Source organism: Engraulis encrasicolus, chromosome 5 (genome assembly GCF_034702125.1).
Source record: "Engraulis encrasicolus isolate BLACKSEA-1 chromosome 5, IST_EnEncr_1.0, whole genome shotgun sequence".
Classification (NCBI taxonomy): Eukaryota; Metazoa; Chordata; class Actinopteri; order Clupeiformes; family Engraulidae; genus Engraulis; species Engraulis encrasicolus.
In genome coordinates, this window is record NC_085861.1 from 37,708,119 (window position 1) to 37,723,473 (window position 15,355).

At 45.4% G+C, this 15,355-nt stretch overlaps 2 protein-coding genes across 2 annotated transcripts in view; one reads left to right on the forward strand and one right to left on the reverse strand.

The window, feature by feature from the left end:
* The first annotated feature begins 59 nt into the window (after positions 1–59).
* LOC134449354 (S-phase kinase-associated protein 1-like) lies at positions 60–1,876 on the forward strand. Its single transcript, XM_063199246.1, has 2 exons — positions 60–320; positions 1,098–1,876. The coding sequence occupies exons 1-2, from the start codon at positions 150–152 to the stop codon at positions 1,416–1,418; spliced, it is 492 nt and encodes a 163-aa protein (XP_063055316.1). The 5' UTR covers positions 60–149; the 3' UTR covers positions 1,419–1,876.
* A 7,005-nt stretch (positions 1,877–8,881) lies between these two features.
* cers2b (ceramide synthase 2b) overlaps positions 8,882–15,355 on the reverse strand; it is a 52,276-nt gene continuing 45,802 nt past the window's right edge. Inside the window, exons 8-11 of the mRNA XM_063199247.1 lie at positions 15,054–15,182; positions 11,031–11,137; positions 10,409–10,562; positions 8,882–9,690 (exon numbers count right to left, since the gene is read on the reverse strand). Coding sequence (XP_063055317.1) covers positions 9,535–9,690; positions 10,409–10,562; positions 11,031–11,137; positions 15,054–15,182 — 546 coding nt within the window. The 3' untranslated portion in view covers positions 8,882–9,534. The remainder of the gene's footprint in view (positions 9,691–10,408; positions 10,563–11,030; positions 11,138–15,053; positions 15,183–15,355) is intronic.

A 15,355-nucleotide genomic window follows, 5' to 3' on the forward strand; every position in this document is an offset into this window, starting at 1 on the left:
TGCTATTGGTTAAAATGTGAAGTCTTCAACTACAATTGGTCAAAGACAGCACACGTAAATACAGAAGACTCCGCCCCAGCTTGTGCGTTCAAAACGGGCCTTGTTGATGCCGAAACCCACAGCCATTGAGTGGTCAGAAATCTTTCATAATGCCGACCATAAAATTGCAAAGTTCGGATGGGGAGATGTTTGAAGTTGACGTTGACATTGCTAAGCAGTCAGTGACAATCAAAACGATGTTAGAAGACTTGGGAATGGATGATGAAGGCGACGATGATCCAGTTCCTTTGCCTAACGTCAATGCAGCCATTCTCAAAAAGGTAAACTAACGTTAGCGCTAATCCATGACACAACACAAAATCTACTTTTACATCTCATGGACTGTTGAGACTGACAACTTTTTTGAATGTTAGAGATGTTCTCGTAGTTTACAAGAGATGATTATCTACACGGTGAATAGACTTTGGTAGTTACGGCAAATGTAATTGTCATATCTAGCTATCTAGCTTGCTTGGCTAGGTTGCTAACTCGGCCCACCGCCCTCCATGACGACGAGGCTATGTAGCGATAACGTAGAAAAACGTTAGCTGTGTTTTCCCCATTGAAGACCATTGCCCTGGTTACTGGAAACACCTACACATTTAACTGTGGGATAGCTTTAATTCTGAAATACTGGATACTAACCTTTCTTTCCAAGAAGGGAAAATTCTGCACACCGTCACTGTGAAAAGGTGTTTTTGCTCTTTTTTAACCCAAGGTATTATTCAATGTAGTCCTCGTGAGGTCACATTCCAACAATTCCATGGTTCCATTCCCTTGGTTGTTAGGCTGTTGCATATCTTTTTCACTTACCTTTTTATACTCACATGTTCTAGTAGAGGGTATACTTTGTTCATTCTGTTGGCAAGAGTTTGGTCAGTCCTCAGGATGCTGTACCGAAAAAAATAATCTTATGTGTCACGTGTGTGTGTGTCTGTCTGTCTGTCTGTGTCTGTCTGTCTGTCTGTCTGTCTACTCTACTCTACTTTACCATGCTTTTTACCGCTTGCCTCTGCCCCAGTAAGTGCTGCAGTTAACTAACTTCTCGTTCTGCACAGGTGATCCAGTGGTGCACCCACCACAAGGACGACCCCCCTCCCCCAGAGGACGACGAGAACCGGGAGAAGCGTACGGATGATATCCCCGTGTGGGACCAGGAGTTCCTGAAGGTGGACCAGGGCACGCTCTTTGAACTGATTCTGGCCGCTAATTATTTGGATATCAAGGGACTGCTGGATGTCACGTGCAAGACGGTGGCCAATATGATCAAGGGCAAGACCCCCGAGGAGATCCGCAAGACCTTTAACATCAAGAACGACTTCACGGAGGAGGAGGAGGCGCAGGTCCGCAAGGAGAATCAGTGGTGCGAGGAGAAGTGAGGAGGAGGCCTTGCGCATCCCCACACGCGTGGACTTCCCTTCCTCCCCTTGCCCCTTTCCCCCGGCAGGGTTTCCCCTTGAGATTCCGGCCAAGCTGCACTGTTCATATTTGTGGATATTATCTTATACCATTACCTTAGAGTGACAGATCTTGTGAGCATACATAGCTAGATCGTTTCCCCCCCTCCTTTGCTTGTGTGGTACCAATAATCTTGCGCTTGACTTTTTTTTCTCCCTCAAACACCTGAGCTTCTTCTTCCTTGTATATGTGGGTAGTGTTCAGGCATAAAAGAATAGGAACCCATGCTTCCTCCCATGCATATTTTGGATTTATAGCTTTTATTGTTGAGTGAATTAGGCCTTTTTTCATATTGCAAATGACACAAGCTTGATACAACATTTTATGAACACCTTCTCACTATGATTTTATTTGAAAATAAACATTTTCTTTTGCTCAAGTGATTTGCAGTTATCTTTAGAAGTAATCACTTAAAATATGTGCAATGGACTAGTGTTTGTATGAGAAAATACATAGGCAGCAGCGTTTGTATTTCTTGCCTGTATGGCGTTGCATAAGGATTTGAAGCCCTTTGTTTTAGTACATTACAAAAAAACCCACAAATGATTATGGAAAATAATATGTTTGAATACCAACAAGTAAAAATGTTTCCTCCACACTTTGTTACAAAATGTCTTGAATACCGGTAGGTGATTATATCTGAGGGAAGATTTTCAACATCTGCAGTATGAAATGAAAAATTAATTTAGCCTATTGCTTATTTAAGTGCTGTCTGATCTGGCTTACCCACAATGCACTTGGATGTGGTCTATTCCATGCACATAATTCATTGGGCTCGATTAGATCTCTTCACACTTAGTTATGAAAGGTCGAATGAGCTCACAACTCCACTCCCTCCGATCAAAGGCCCTTCTTGATGCAAGACGTGTCAGTGGTAGATTCCCGGTAGACAGACCTCCGAGCTGTGCAAGCTGTGGTACTGCCACATTCACCCTCAGTGCTTTAGAAACGGGTATCAAGTCTGTTCCCTAAGTGTGAATCAGGCCTCACACTGACTAGTCTGCATCAAAAACGGGTAATGGGATCTATCCTTAGTCTGATACTGGAGTAGTCATGTCATTCATGTTAGACTCACAATAAGCACTTGTTTTGGTTCGCTCTTGTTTTTTTTTCAGTGTAATGGGTTGTGGAGTGGTTTGTTTCTCAGGCCCTCTGAATGTAGTAAAGCTCTTTCTCGTCTTAATTATTTTACCTCTGGCAGTAGTGCACTCATTCACATGTATTTACTAATAAAGCAGCTGCTGAATGTGATGTTGAGATATTCTTAATGCTACTTGACCATCAGAGGAAAAGAGAATGTGTGAATTGACTTTTGGCATTACATTGCTCTAATCTAGGTAGAGCTACAATATACTTAAACAACGTGGTCTTGCACTGAAAAAATCCCAAAGGTTCATAGTTGCGCTTTGGGAGAAGAACCTGAAAGTTCTGGGAAGAACACACAAAGTTATCTGAGGAACCAAAACGTTGTGTGAAAACCCTCAAGATTTCAACACAATATTCTTCAAGGGTTTCTTGGATTCTCTGAAGAACTTTCAAGAAAACTTTCGACTGCTTCCAAGAACCAAAACAGTATGTTGCATATACGTAGGTTCCTCGGTTCCTCCAAGAACTTTAAGGGATTCCACCATAATGGCAACCTTAGAAGCTCTAAGGTTCTTTTTACCATGTAGATGGCTTGTGTAAGGGCAGCTTAGCATGAGGATGAGACTATGGGTTATATATTCCAGATAAATTAGAAACTACATATACAGATATCCCTTTGATACTCCTTGCCAGTTGGGTGCATTTTTTCTACTCTACGGTTAAGAGCTTTAATTTTCCTCCACAAAGTCCCTCCCATTGGTAAGCAGTTTGCTTGTCACACTCAAGTACACAGGTACCCGTTCAAAACATTGTGGATTGTAGTGGTCAAATCCACTTGGTCCTGAACAGGGCTGCTGTTAGCCTTGGCCGGAGCTAGGACAAAATCATCTGAAAGGGTCCCCTCTGCAATACACTCACCGGCCACTACATTAGGAACACCTGTTACAACTGTTCATTGAGGCAAATTCCTGATCAGCCAATCACATGGTGGCAACTCGATGCATTTGTGCATGTAGACATGGCCGAGATGATCTGATAGAGTTCAAACCGAGCATTATAATGTGGAAGAAAGGTTATTTAAATGACTTTTAACATGGCATGGCTGTGGGTGCCGAAGGGCCTGATTTGAGAATGTCAGAAATGGCTGATCTACTGAGATATTCACGCACAACCATCTCTAGGGTTTACAAAGAATGGTACGAAAAAGAAAAAAAATGCAGTGAGCAGCGATTCTGTGGGCAAAAATGGCTTGTTGATGGCAGAGGTCAGAGGAGAGTAGCCATACTGGTTTGAGTTGATACAAAGGCAACATTAAGTTAAAAAAAAAAAAACACTCATTACAACCGAGGTATGCATACGATAATCCCTGATTAGGCCTACACAGCACATCAAATCTTGAGGCAAATGGGCTATAGCTGCAGAAAAACACATTTGGTGCCACTCCTGTCAGCTAAGAACACAAAAATGAGGCTTACACAGGCTCACCATAAACGGCACTAGAAGATCGGAAAAATGTTGCCTGGTCTGATGAGTCTTGATATCTACTGCAACGCTCAGGTAGAATGGTCCGAATTTGGCGTCAACAGCATGAAAACATGGGTCAACCCTGCTTTACATCAACATTTCAGGCTGGGGATATAATGGCATAAGGACATTTTCTTGGCACAATTTGGGCCAATTAGTACCAATTTATCTTTGTTGGAATGCCACAGCCTACCCGAGTTTTGTTGTAGGCAGTTCAGGCCGTTCTGAAGGCAAAAGGGGGTTCAACCTAGCATTAGAGAGGTGTTCCTAATGGAGTGGCCGGTGAGTGTATATCCTGGTGTATATACAATGTAATGGGGAACTAATTCTGTGACCCCCCTCTCCGTGGGTCCTGCCCCTTTTGTTGGCAGCCCTGGTTCCGTAAGTGGAGGAATTAGCCTACAACATAAATGTGTCAGCCAGGCCTGCTCTCTTGCGTCTATGATATCTTCCTTATCATGACAAAGGAAATAGATAGAGAAAAGACACTGTTGCATAACCTCAAGATTCTTTTTTTTATTGTCGTCATTAATAAACATTTCAGCATGATAACAAAACAAAAAAACGAAACAAAAGAAATACAAAAAAAGAAGAAACCGTCTAATTTGGGGGGTTTTCGTTGTGTAGCAGTATAAACAAGAAAGAAGTTTGGTCAGAGCGTTCCCAAGCAGGATGTATGAGTGAGATGAGATAAGAGAGAGGAGGGAGATGTGTCTGGTGTGGAGGGGGGGGAGGTGTGAGATGAAAGATGACGGGGGTGGAGAGATGCGTCAAGTGTGAGGGTGAAGGTGGAGGCCAGTAGAGGGTGTGAGGCGAGTTTGAAGACTGAGGGCTACGTAGACAGATACAGTCAATCGGCTGCGTTAACTGTATACAATAGGCTGCACAACCCGCAGTGTCCAGTAGGGGAATTTACACATGGGAAGGAGCCAAGTCACATCCGTGCCTCAGAGGACGAGAAAGTAGTCCGAGAGCAAAAGACAAAACCAGATGGGAGAGGGGAGAGAAGTATGATGGTGTGAGGAAGGTGGTAATGTTGAGGGACGAAGAGGAAGAGGATGGTGACTGATGGAAGGGAGGAGAGAGAGAGAGAAGGAGAACCATGAGGAGGAAGAGAGGGAACTACTGATGAAGGCAGGGAGGGAGGGGATGTAAATGGAGAACCGTTAGCGAAGGGCAAAAAAAAAACATCTGCTCAGAGTTAAGGCACTTGGACAACACAACAGCATGGCCACTCCTCCTACCGAGTGTTCTTGCTGGTAAACCACCATAAAAAAATCAATGAAACAAACAAACAAAAAACATATATTAAATTTGCTAGGTCTGGTCTAGCATATTAAAGGCTTAAAACTTTCACTTTGGAAATAGGTAACCCATAATTTTATTTTTTTTACTAGTGGAATCATTATCAAATCAGCTCCCACCACAGTCACCAAACTTACACCCACCCCTGAAACTCTGTTGCGGCTCTGAGGAGTATTCTAAGAACATGGTTAAGTGACAAACCTGGCTTATTTAATCTACAGGGAGTGGTAAACCTGATAATAGATTGCCCACAGGTGTTCTCAGGTTAAGAAAATGGGTCCTCCAGGCTTTTCTATTAGATGATTTACCACTACACCAAGGTTATCTTAACCTGGATGACTATCAAGCCAGGTTCTTAGAATAAACCCTCTTATATCATACGTACACAAATGCAAAATAATAAGCCACACACCCATGATTGACAGCACTACTACTGAGCCGGCACACTCAGCCCTGTAGACAGAGAGAGAGAGAGAGAGAGAGTCTATAGTGTCCTATGCTGAGATGGAAGTACCATAAACTCCATTAGCCTAAATGGAGCAGTTCAGTATTCTAATAAACACCACTAGCCTTCATGGAGCAGTATTTATTTACCATGAACTCCACTGTGCAGCAGACAGAGCAGTGGAGCATATGGGCTCATGCAGTACAGCACACACAATACTGGACATCGCCTCTAGCACAAGGTCCATTGGAAGTGTTTGGCTGGTTATTAAACACCGTAAAGAGACAAATTACAAAAGAAGACATGTCTGTGCAAAGACACATACGGTACACACACAGGGCTTGACATACATTTATACATCAATTACTGCATTTCTTCCGGTTTGTACATACCCATACTGTACATAGACTTTAAGCACACATAATCGATTATCACCGTCACCATCACATCACCATCATCTCCCCTTTTACAACACACACGCACACACACACATACACACACACACGCACACACACACACACACGCATTAAGTTTAAAAACAGCGACCCGTAGAGAGCACCTACAGCAGCACACAGTCTGCAGAGATGGCAGCATTCCGTCTGTGTAGCCGACAGTACACAGACACAGCCTTCACCTCAGGTGAGTCAAGGCCAGGTATGGTCTAGGTCTGTTTGGCATCTGTGTAAGCACAGTAAACCCTAAACACCCGCAGGTGCCTGTGTGAGACCACACTAACCACAAAATACCTGGGGTCAGACGCTATTCTGGCTGTCTGAAATGTTCTCAAGTTCCAGAGGCTGACACCTCGTAGGAAAAAGATAAATATGAAACGAAATGATTCATATATGGACCATACAATTGTTATATGGCACATAAAAGTGGCCCACTCATTTCCTTACATAGGATGTTAAAAGGTGTTGGATAACCATTTAAGTTTGTATACATCTTTTCCGATGGGACACAGGATTGATATATGCATTTCCTAGTTCTTTATTACGCGGTGCTCTAGGCAGCACATCAGTAAGAATGTACGGAGTACTTCATTCACTGTAAAACATTGCAGCCAGTTTAATGTAAAAGAGTAAGCTGCCCTGCTGCCTTACCGTATGTTTGTAAGTTAACTCAACTTGAGAAGGCCTCAAGTTGAGCTACGCCTCGAGCTGACTTGACTTACAAATTTAAGACAGCAGGGAAACTTACCTTTTTACGGTTAACTGGCTTGCAGTGTATCACACTGCATAGTAAAGAAATAAGTGAACAGCTCAGATTGATTCCCAGAGTACTAGGTGACCACAAAGGTCTAAGGGTGTCAAACGCAGCCTATACAGTATGTAAACAATCTATACGTTCAGTCAATAATACATCTCTTTACATCTACATATGTCTTGAATTATTCTTTTTTTAATCGGCATCATCTGAAAGTTTGAGATTCTACTTTGTAGTTTGAACGATCTGGATAGTTTGACAACAGTTTCTTAGTGTGGTAAGTGAACGACCTATTGACACGACTGTTGCTGGCTGGCATGGCAGCCCAGTTGGGCAGACAGCTATGAGAGCCATGGCAACCGAGTTGGGCAGGCAGCCACTAGAGCTACGAGAGCCATGGCAATGGGGCACAGCGGCTAAACTGTAAATATGGCAGAGTTTAATTCAATACATAGAGAGTGGGACCCAACACACGCTAAAGAGAAGCGCTGAGTTTAACACTCCTCTATATTCGGTTCGCCCATGTTCGGTTCCTCACTCTAAATATTGACCTAAAATACTATCGAATTTCCTATGTAACCCACAGGGGGGTAAAGGGGGCGTATTGGGCAGACAGCTCTCTAGAACAGCAGCACAAAAGGCGCCCTGGCCATGATGCACTGTACTGTACACGACCCATTGGACTGACGCCCGGCCTAAAGGACAAAACTTACCCAGTCTTGTGGCCAAGCCAAGTTCCAATCTCCATAGTCACCAAGGTGACACCATGGTCACCAAGAACCACAGGAAGCCCGTCTCACCTCACAGTCTTGCTCTACAAACACCTCATTGCTAAACATTCCATTCCCAAATGAAGGTTCTAAAATCAATCTTTCCAAGTTTCCTCCCCATTTAAAAAACTGCATAGTAAAAACACTCCACACGGACTACCACAATAAGGCTAGTGTAATGACAAGGCAATTAATGTCTTTATCTTACAAGGCAAGGTGATTTGTATGTTTTTAAAATGTCAATATATATTCTCTGCTAAAGAGCAGGTTCGTGTTATATGGACTTGGTATTGGGGTGGTAGATAAGGGGTGTCGGTGTGGGCAACACAGCCAGGCCTGTGCTCCATGGTGGCGGTGGGGTTACTTTGGACTGGAGCTGACACTGGTCTGGCGTGTGTTTGATTGCGATTCAGCCTGGTTCAGCTGTTGAGCTGACACTAAAGTACATCACACACACACACACACACACACACACACACACACACACACACACACACACACACACACACACACACACACACACACACACACACACACACACACACACACACACACACACACACAAGGCAGGGCAACACATAAGGCACACTAGTCACAAGTCAGGACAATACACAATAAGCAGCATCACTTTTCTCCATTATCTTTCTCTTTCTCTCTTGCTCCCTCTCTTCCTCTTTCTTTCTCTATCACTCACGCATTCTCTCTCTCTTTTTTTTCTCGCTTGCTTACACACCAACATTCTTTCTCATTAACATTCTCTCTCTCTCTCTGTCCATGCCATGCATTCCCCTATTACACAACAAAACATCCTCTCTTTCATACAGAAACATACTTTTCTAAAACACTCTCTCTCTCCCCATCTCTCTCTTCTCAGAGGCACTGCTTCAGACATAATCCACAGGAACAGTTTGGCACATTTGGTTCTGGCTTTCATTTAGCAAATAAATAAAATGGGGCAGTGCATATGTGTGTGTGTGTGTGTGTGTGTGTGTGTGTGTGTGTGTGTGTGTGTGTGTGTGTGTGTGTGTGTGTGTGTGTGTGTGTGTGTGTGTGTGTGTGTGTGTGTGTGTGTGTGTGTGTGTGTGTGTGTGTGTGTGTGTGTGTGTGTGTGTGTGTGTGTGTGTGTGTGTGTGTGTGTGTATTGTTTCTGCAACTCAGGAAGACACTGGTGGACATGAACTTGTAGTGTCATGAATACAGTGGGTGATTGAATAACTGGCAAATGTGCGTACAGTGTGTGTGTGTGTGTGTGTGTGTGTGTGTGTGTGTGTGTGTGTGTGTGTGTGTGTGTGTGTGTGTGTGTGTGTGTGTGTGTGTGTGTGTGTGTGTGTGTGTGTGTGTGTGTGTGTGTGTGAATCAGGGAGATCTGACAGACAGAGAGAGTGAGAGGCAGGCATTTGAAGTGAGGTTAGTATGGGTGTCTGCAGTTGTTTGGTTCATCAGGAGGGATAGTCCTGTATTGATATTGGGAAACCATCTCTTCTCCTCTCTCTCTCCTCTTCTTCTCTCCCTTCCTCCCTCTTTCCTCCTGTGGTTCAGCACCCTGCTAGAGCGCTCTCCGTGGCGCATGTTCGGGCCTGTGTGTGTGTGTGTGTGTGTGTGTGTGTGTGTGTGTGTGTGTGTGTGTGTGTGTGTGTGTGTGTGTGTGTGTGTGTGTGTGTGTGTGTGTGTGTGTGTGTGTGTGTGTCTAGTGTGTCCCCATCAGTCCGCCTTGTGGTGGTTGCTGTTGTGGTTGTTGGCTGAGTGTCCGTTCATCACTGGTCCGTTCTTCTTCGTCTTTTTCAGGCTCTCCTCTTCCTCCTCGTCCTCCGAGTCGTCCGTCTCGTCCTTATCGCTCCTCTCGTCCTCCACCTTCTCCTGAGAGAGCAAAGGATGATGGGAGGGTCATGTTACAACAGTGTGATGAGAAAGTAGTGCGCAGTGTACAACAATGGCTGGTGGAGCTTAAGGTGGTAGAGGGGTGGTTCGGCAACCAGTAGGTTCGAGACCCACTCTGCCTGACCCCCATTGATGTGTCCTTGAGCAAGACAGTTAAGCCCAAGTTGCTCCTGGTGGCAGGGTGGTGCCCTGCGTGGCAGCCACTGCCACTGGTGTGTGAATGTGAATGCGAGTGTGAACGGATGAATGTGAGGCATACAATGTGAAGCGCTTTGAGTGCTCTAAGGCGTGGAAAGGCACAATATAAATGTAGTCTATTAACCATACAACAGGCGTTTTCAAGAGGTTCTGGCCAAGGGACTTCCACTCACACTGACTCTCGCTATCATGTGAATGCTGTGTCATGCATACTACAGCAGTATGGGGTGATAATAGTGTGTGTCTGGTATGTAGGGGACAGTGTGCTATTGTGAGGAACACAAGCTTGTGGGAACGTGTGTGTGCGTGTACGTGTGCATGCGTGAGTGCGCCCACGCATGTGTGTATGTACCTGTACATTGCTAGTAAGGAAGTGCACTGCCATGTGTGTGTGTGTGTGTGTGTGTGTGTGTGTGTGTGTGTGTGTGTGTGTGTGTGTGTGTGTGTGTGTGTGTGTGTGTGTGTGTGTGTGTGTGTGTGTGTGTGTGTGCATACGTACGTTGACGGTAAGGAATCGCACTGCCATGCGTATGATGAGTACAGCCCAGAAGATGTGAAGACACTGCAGTGTGATCATCAGAGCGTTGAAGAAGTAGTATCCAAAGAAGGGAGGGTAGAGGGTAACGGGGAACACTATCGTAACCCACAGGATCCTGTAGAACCACACACACACACACACACACACACACACACACACACGCATTCAAACACACACACACACACACACACACACACACACACACACACACACACACACACACACACACACACACACACACACACACACAAAACACACAGTTAGAAGAGAAACACGAAGTGTGTGTGTGTGTGTGTGTGTGTGTGTGTGTGTGTGTGTGTGTGTGTGTGTGTGTGTGTGTGTGTGTGTGTGTGTGTGTGTTTACTGTATGTGTGTTTCTCTGTGTGGACTGTCCTCATTGGGAAGAGGATGAGCCATGTGATGAAGATTGGTGTGTGTGTGTGTGTGTGTGTGTGTGTGTGTGTGTGTGTGTGTGTGTGTGTGTGTGTGTGTGTGTGTGTGTGTGTGTGTGTGTGTGTGTGTGTGTGTGTGTGTGTGTGTCTGTGTGTCTGTGTCTGTGTGTCTGTGTGTGTGTGTGTGTCACCTGAATGGGAAGATGATGAGTCGCGTGATGATGAAGACTGCGGCGAAGAGAATGAAGATGTAGTTACAGGAGTTCCTCCAGCCGGCATAGTTAAACATCTTAGCAGACTACAATACAGAGAGAGAGAGAGAGAGAGAGAGAGAGAGAGAGAGAGAGAGAGAGAGAGAGAGAGAGAGAGAGAGAGAGAGAGAGAGAGAGCATAGTTCAACATCTTATCAAATTGATACACACACATACATAGAGAAAACAGTTAAACATCTAAGCAGAGAGAGTAAATCAAACATCTTAGCATACTAGTAGAGAGATAGGCAGAGATAGGCAGAGAGAGAGAGAGAAAGAGAGAGGGAGGGAGAGCGAGAATCGATGGATGTTGTGAAGTGTTCACCATTAGATGTCGATATGTCACAATGATATGACTCGATATAACGCCAATGCACTGTGATATTTTCACCACTAGGTGGGGGTGTGGTGCAATGATTCTAATGAAGTGTGACATTTTCACCACTAGATGGCGAGATGACCCAAGTCCACTCATGAACATACTCCGATGACTATGTGTGCCTAGCCTGATTATCATCGACTTTCAAATCTCTTCGAGACTTGGTCTGACCAAGAGCATAACAATTAACATTTCCCAAACGGCATTTCCTAAACTGCTTCCCTTGGTTTGCTAATGATTTTTGCTTCCCAACAAAGTGGGAGGAGTTCCCGATTTTTCGGGAGCTCAGAAAGTACTTGCATTGCTCTTGACCTGACTGGTAGCAACGCTGAAGGTGTTGCGTCACTAGGAAGGCAAGCCTGGCGAATGCGTGCCGTGATTTCTCAGTGGAGACACTGCTGATTCTCCAGGTCCATAGGGTAAGTGAGGGTAAACACTAAAGCTAAATGGCCGGCCCATCCCTGCTGTCTCTTACGTAACCCAAAAAGCGGTTTCTCTTCCAGCACATATTATCAATCAAGCATTATCATTATCATAAATGAGCAATCCCACACAGCTGACACACAATAACTGTGTCCCACCCTGTAGCTGATCTGATAGGATTGGGTCAGGGCCGGATTAGGTGGCCGTGGGCCCCTAGCCCTCAGGTTTCTGCAGGCCCCCTCAAAAGGCAAATTTTGCCACAATATTACATAGAGAGTGTCATATTTTCCAAGATAGGACTGAAGGATGACATGTATACCAACTGTGGAGACAGATTTGAATCAATACTGAATTTTGTCATAATTATGGAATTATTGAACTTCGCTCACTTTTGGCCAATCAGAGCCCCCCTAGCAGGTGGGGGTCCCAAGGCTATCTAGCCTGTGCGTTAATCCAGCCCTGGACTTGGCACATCATCACACACACCGTAATGTGCACAGGGCATTGATCTGACACTTACTACAGCAGTGGTGCTCAAACTGTGGTACGCGTACCACTGGTGGTACTTGAGACATACAGTATCTGGTGGTACTTGGAATAACAATTTTTTTGTGCATTGATTTGAAGGCTGCTCAAGTTCTTGCAGTTGAAAATGTCTCTTTGGTTGAATTGCATGAATCTGAAAACATAATGCAGAATAATACTATGCAAGCAAGAAATTTAAAAACAAACTTGCACTTAATGTGACCGTAGCTGTTGATGCCATTATGAAACTGTCCTGTATTGACCGGCAAAAGTGAATATGGAAGGCCTTTACTGCGATATTCGTATGTTCGTTCTCAAGGTGGTACTTGGAGAGCTCAATATTTTCTCAGGTCGTACTTCACACAAAAAGTTTGAGAACCACTTTACTACAGCAGCACGCACACTCACTCAAGTGAATCCCACTCTATTTACCACACCATCACACAAACTATCGCCAACTATGCACAGACAGCATCGTGGACTAGTCGGCAGTGATCCGATAAGGACTTAAGCCTGATTAATAGTCTTGCGTTTCTTGGCATATTCTGAATGTGAGGTTGTGCTGGGGGGCCTTGCACGAGCCAGACGGTGCACTATTTCTTTAGGGCTTTGTGCCTTTATTATTTGATAGAAGAGTGGAGAACAGACAGGAAATGGCTGGGAGAGAGAAATGGTGGAGGATCGGGAAACAACCCGAGCTGGGAATCGAACCAGGGTCGCTCGCATAGCAGTTCAGTGCCCAGCCACTGGAGCCACGGCCGGGCCACATTCTCCTAGATTTGCATTGGCCCCCACCCCTGCGTACCATCATCATGCACTCACATATCCACCCTACTTCTGCACACTAACTTTTATAGGCACTGACCACACAAATTCACAATCACGTAAACTACTGTATATCCCACCCCATCACACCAGCGCATGCGAGATGCCACACACACACGCACACGGACACACGCGTGCGCGTCACTGTAAGCCGTGTGTAATCGTCCCGTATGTGAGTTATGTGCAGAGCTGACCTGCCCCTGGATGCCAACTCCTGCCAGCTGAGCTGAGCTGCTACTATAATAGCTTGGATCGTGTCGTTATGTCTGGAATGTGTCTTTCTACCCGCTGCAGTCCTTTGCAGCTAGACACAGCTGAAGCTTATGAGGAGTGGTGATGTACGGTACTCACGCTTTCCTTTTTCAGGAACTAAGTGCACTCAATTCCAAACTGATTTTTACAAGGTGTTTCAGAGCGAACAGATCCATAATTTTTTTTTCAAGACGCCGAAGAAGGCTTCAGCCGAAACCTCTATGCCATGCTAACCCATTAAAACATAAAATACAAGAATCACAATCGAGATTGTAGCTTCTCTATATTCCTCTGTCCAGCAACCCTCTTAACCTCTTAAGAGGTCTCCTGTGTACAGGGGGGGACAAACGGGTCAGTTGTCAGAAGGGCCCGGGGGCAAGGGGGCAAGATTGGGTCTCCATTATATTGTATGGGCCTTTAAGGTGACTTGTCTGAGGTCCGACCAAAGCTGTCTGAATGACATGCCATCGTAGTGGAGAGCTGTTTGTATCACAATGAGCAACACATCAACGGTATTCTCTCGCTCATTTCTCCAGTTGGTACAATAATAATAAAAATATTAACTCTATGTTGAGTACAGTACCTCTCTGAAACGTGTCCATTCTGCCTGATGCAAGCGAGTGCAACAATGTAACAGCCAGGGTCTATTTGGGGTTGACATGTGTGGCTTAGAGTGACATGTCAACGGTGTGTCTGTGTGTGTGTGTATGTGCATGCGTGCAGTGGTGTAGTCTACGTAGAACGCGGGTATACGGAGTATACCCACTTCTAAATTTCAGGGATTTCAGTATACCCACTTAAAATCGATTGATCCATTGTTTTGAATAGCACAAATGTATACAGTATACCCACTTCAAAAAATGCTCAAATATACAGTATACCCACCATAAAAAAGTAGACTACACCACTGCATGCGTGCGTGTGTGTGTGTACGTGTGCACACCCGTGTGTGCGCCCGTGTGACGGTGTGTGTTTGCGTGCGTGCGTGTGAGCCGTTCATCTTCCCATGTGGTCTGGGCCTGACTCAGCAATCCTGGCACTGTACAGTACAGTACAGAACACAGTAGCTTGGCTGCAATGATATTTTTATACACACGTGTGCCTGTGTGTGAGTGTGGATGTACTGTACACCCAGGGCTTTGGGGGAGAGAGTTGTGAGCGTACACATAGCTTTGTCCAAAAACAGCTCTGTAAGCCTGTCAGGTATAGAGTATGTCAGAATGGACCTGACTTGCATTGGCATTGTGTGTGTGTGTGTGTGTGTGTGTGTGTGTGTGTGTGTGTGTGTGTGTGTGTGTGTGTGTGTGTGTGTGTGTGTGTGTGTGTGTGTGTGTGTGTGTGTGTGTGTGTGTGTGTGTGAGAGAGAGAGAGAGAGAGAGAGAGAGAGAGAGGACAGAGACAGAGAGAGAGAGAGAGAGAGAGAGAGAGAGAGAGAGAGAGAGAGAGAGAGAAAGAGAGAGAGAAAGAGAAAGAGAGAGAGAGGGGGGGGAGTCGTGCAGCAGCATGATAAAGGTTCAAGCTGGTATGTAGTTTGTGGGTGTGTGTGTGTGTGTGTGTACCTCCAGTAGGTAGTCTGAAGAGTCATGGATCAGCATGACGAGAGTGCCTGCGCGGATGTAGTTGACACACCAGGAGAAGCTGATGAGGAGGATGGTGGCCACATGGTGGATGATCTGCTCCTTAAAGTCCTGTGGACACACACGCACGCACGCACGCACACACGCACGCACGCACGCACGCACGCACGCACGCACGCACGCACGCACGCACGCACGCACGCACGCACGCACACACACACACACACACACACACACACACACACACACACACACACACGCACACACACACACACATTGATATT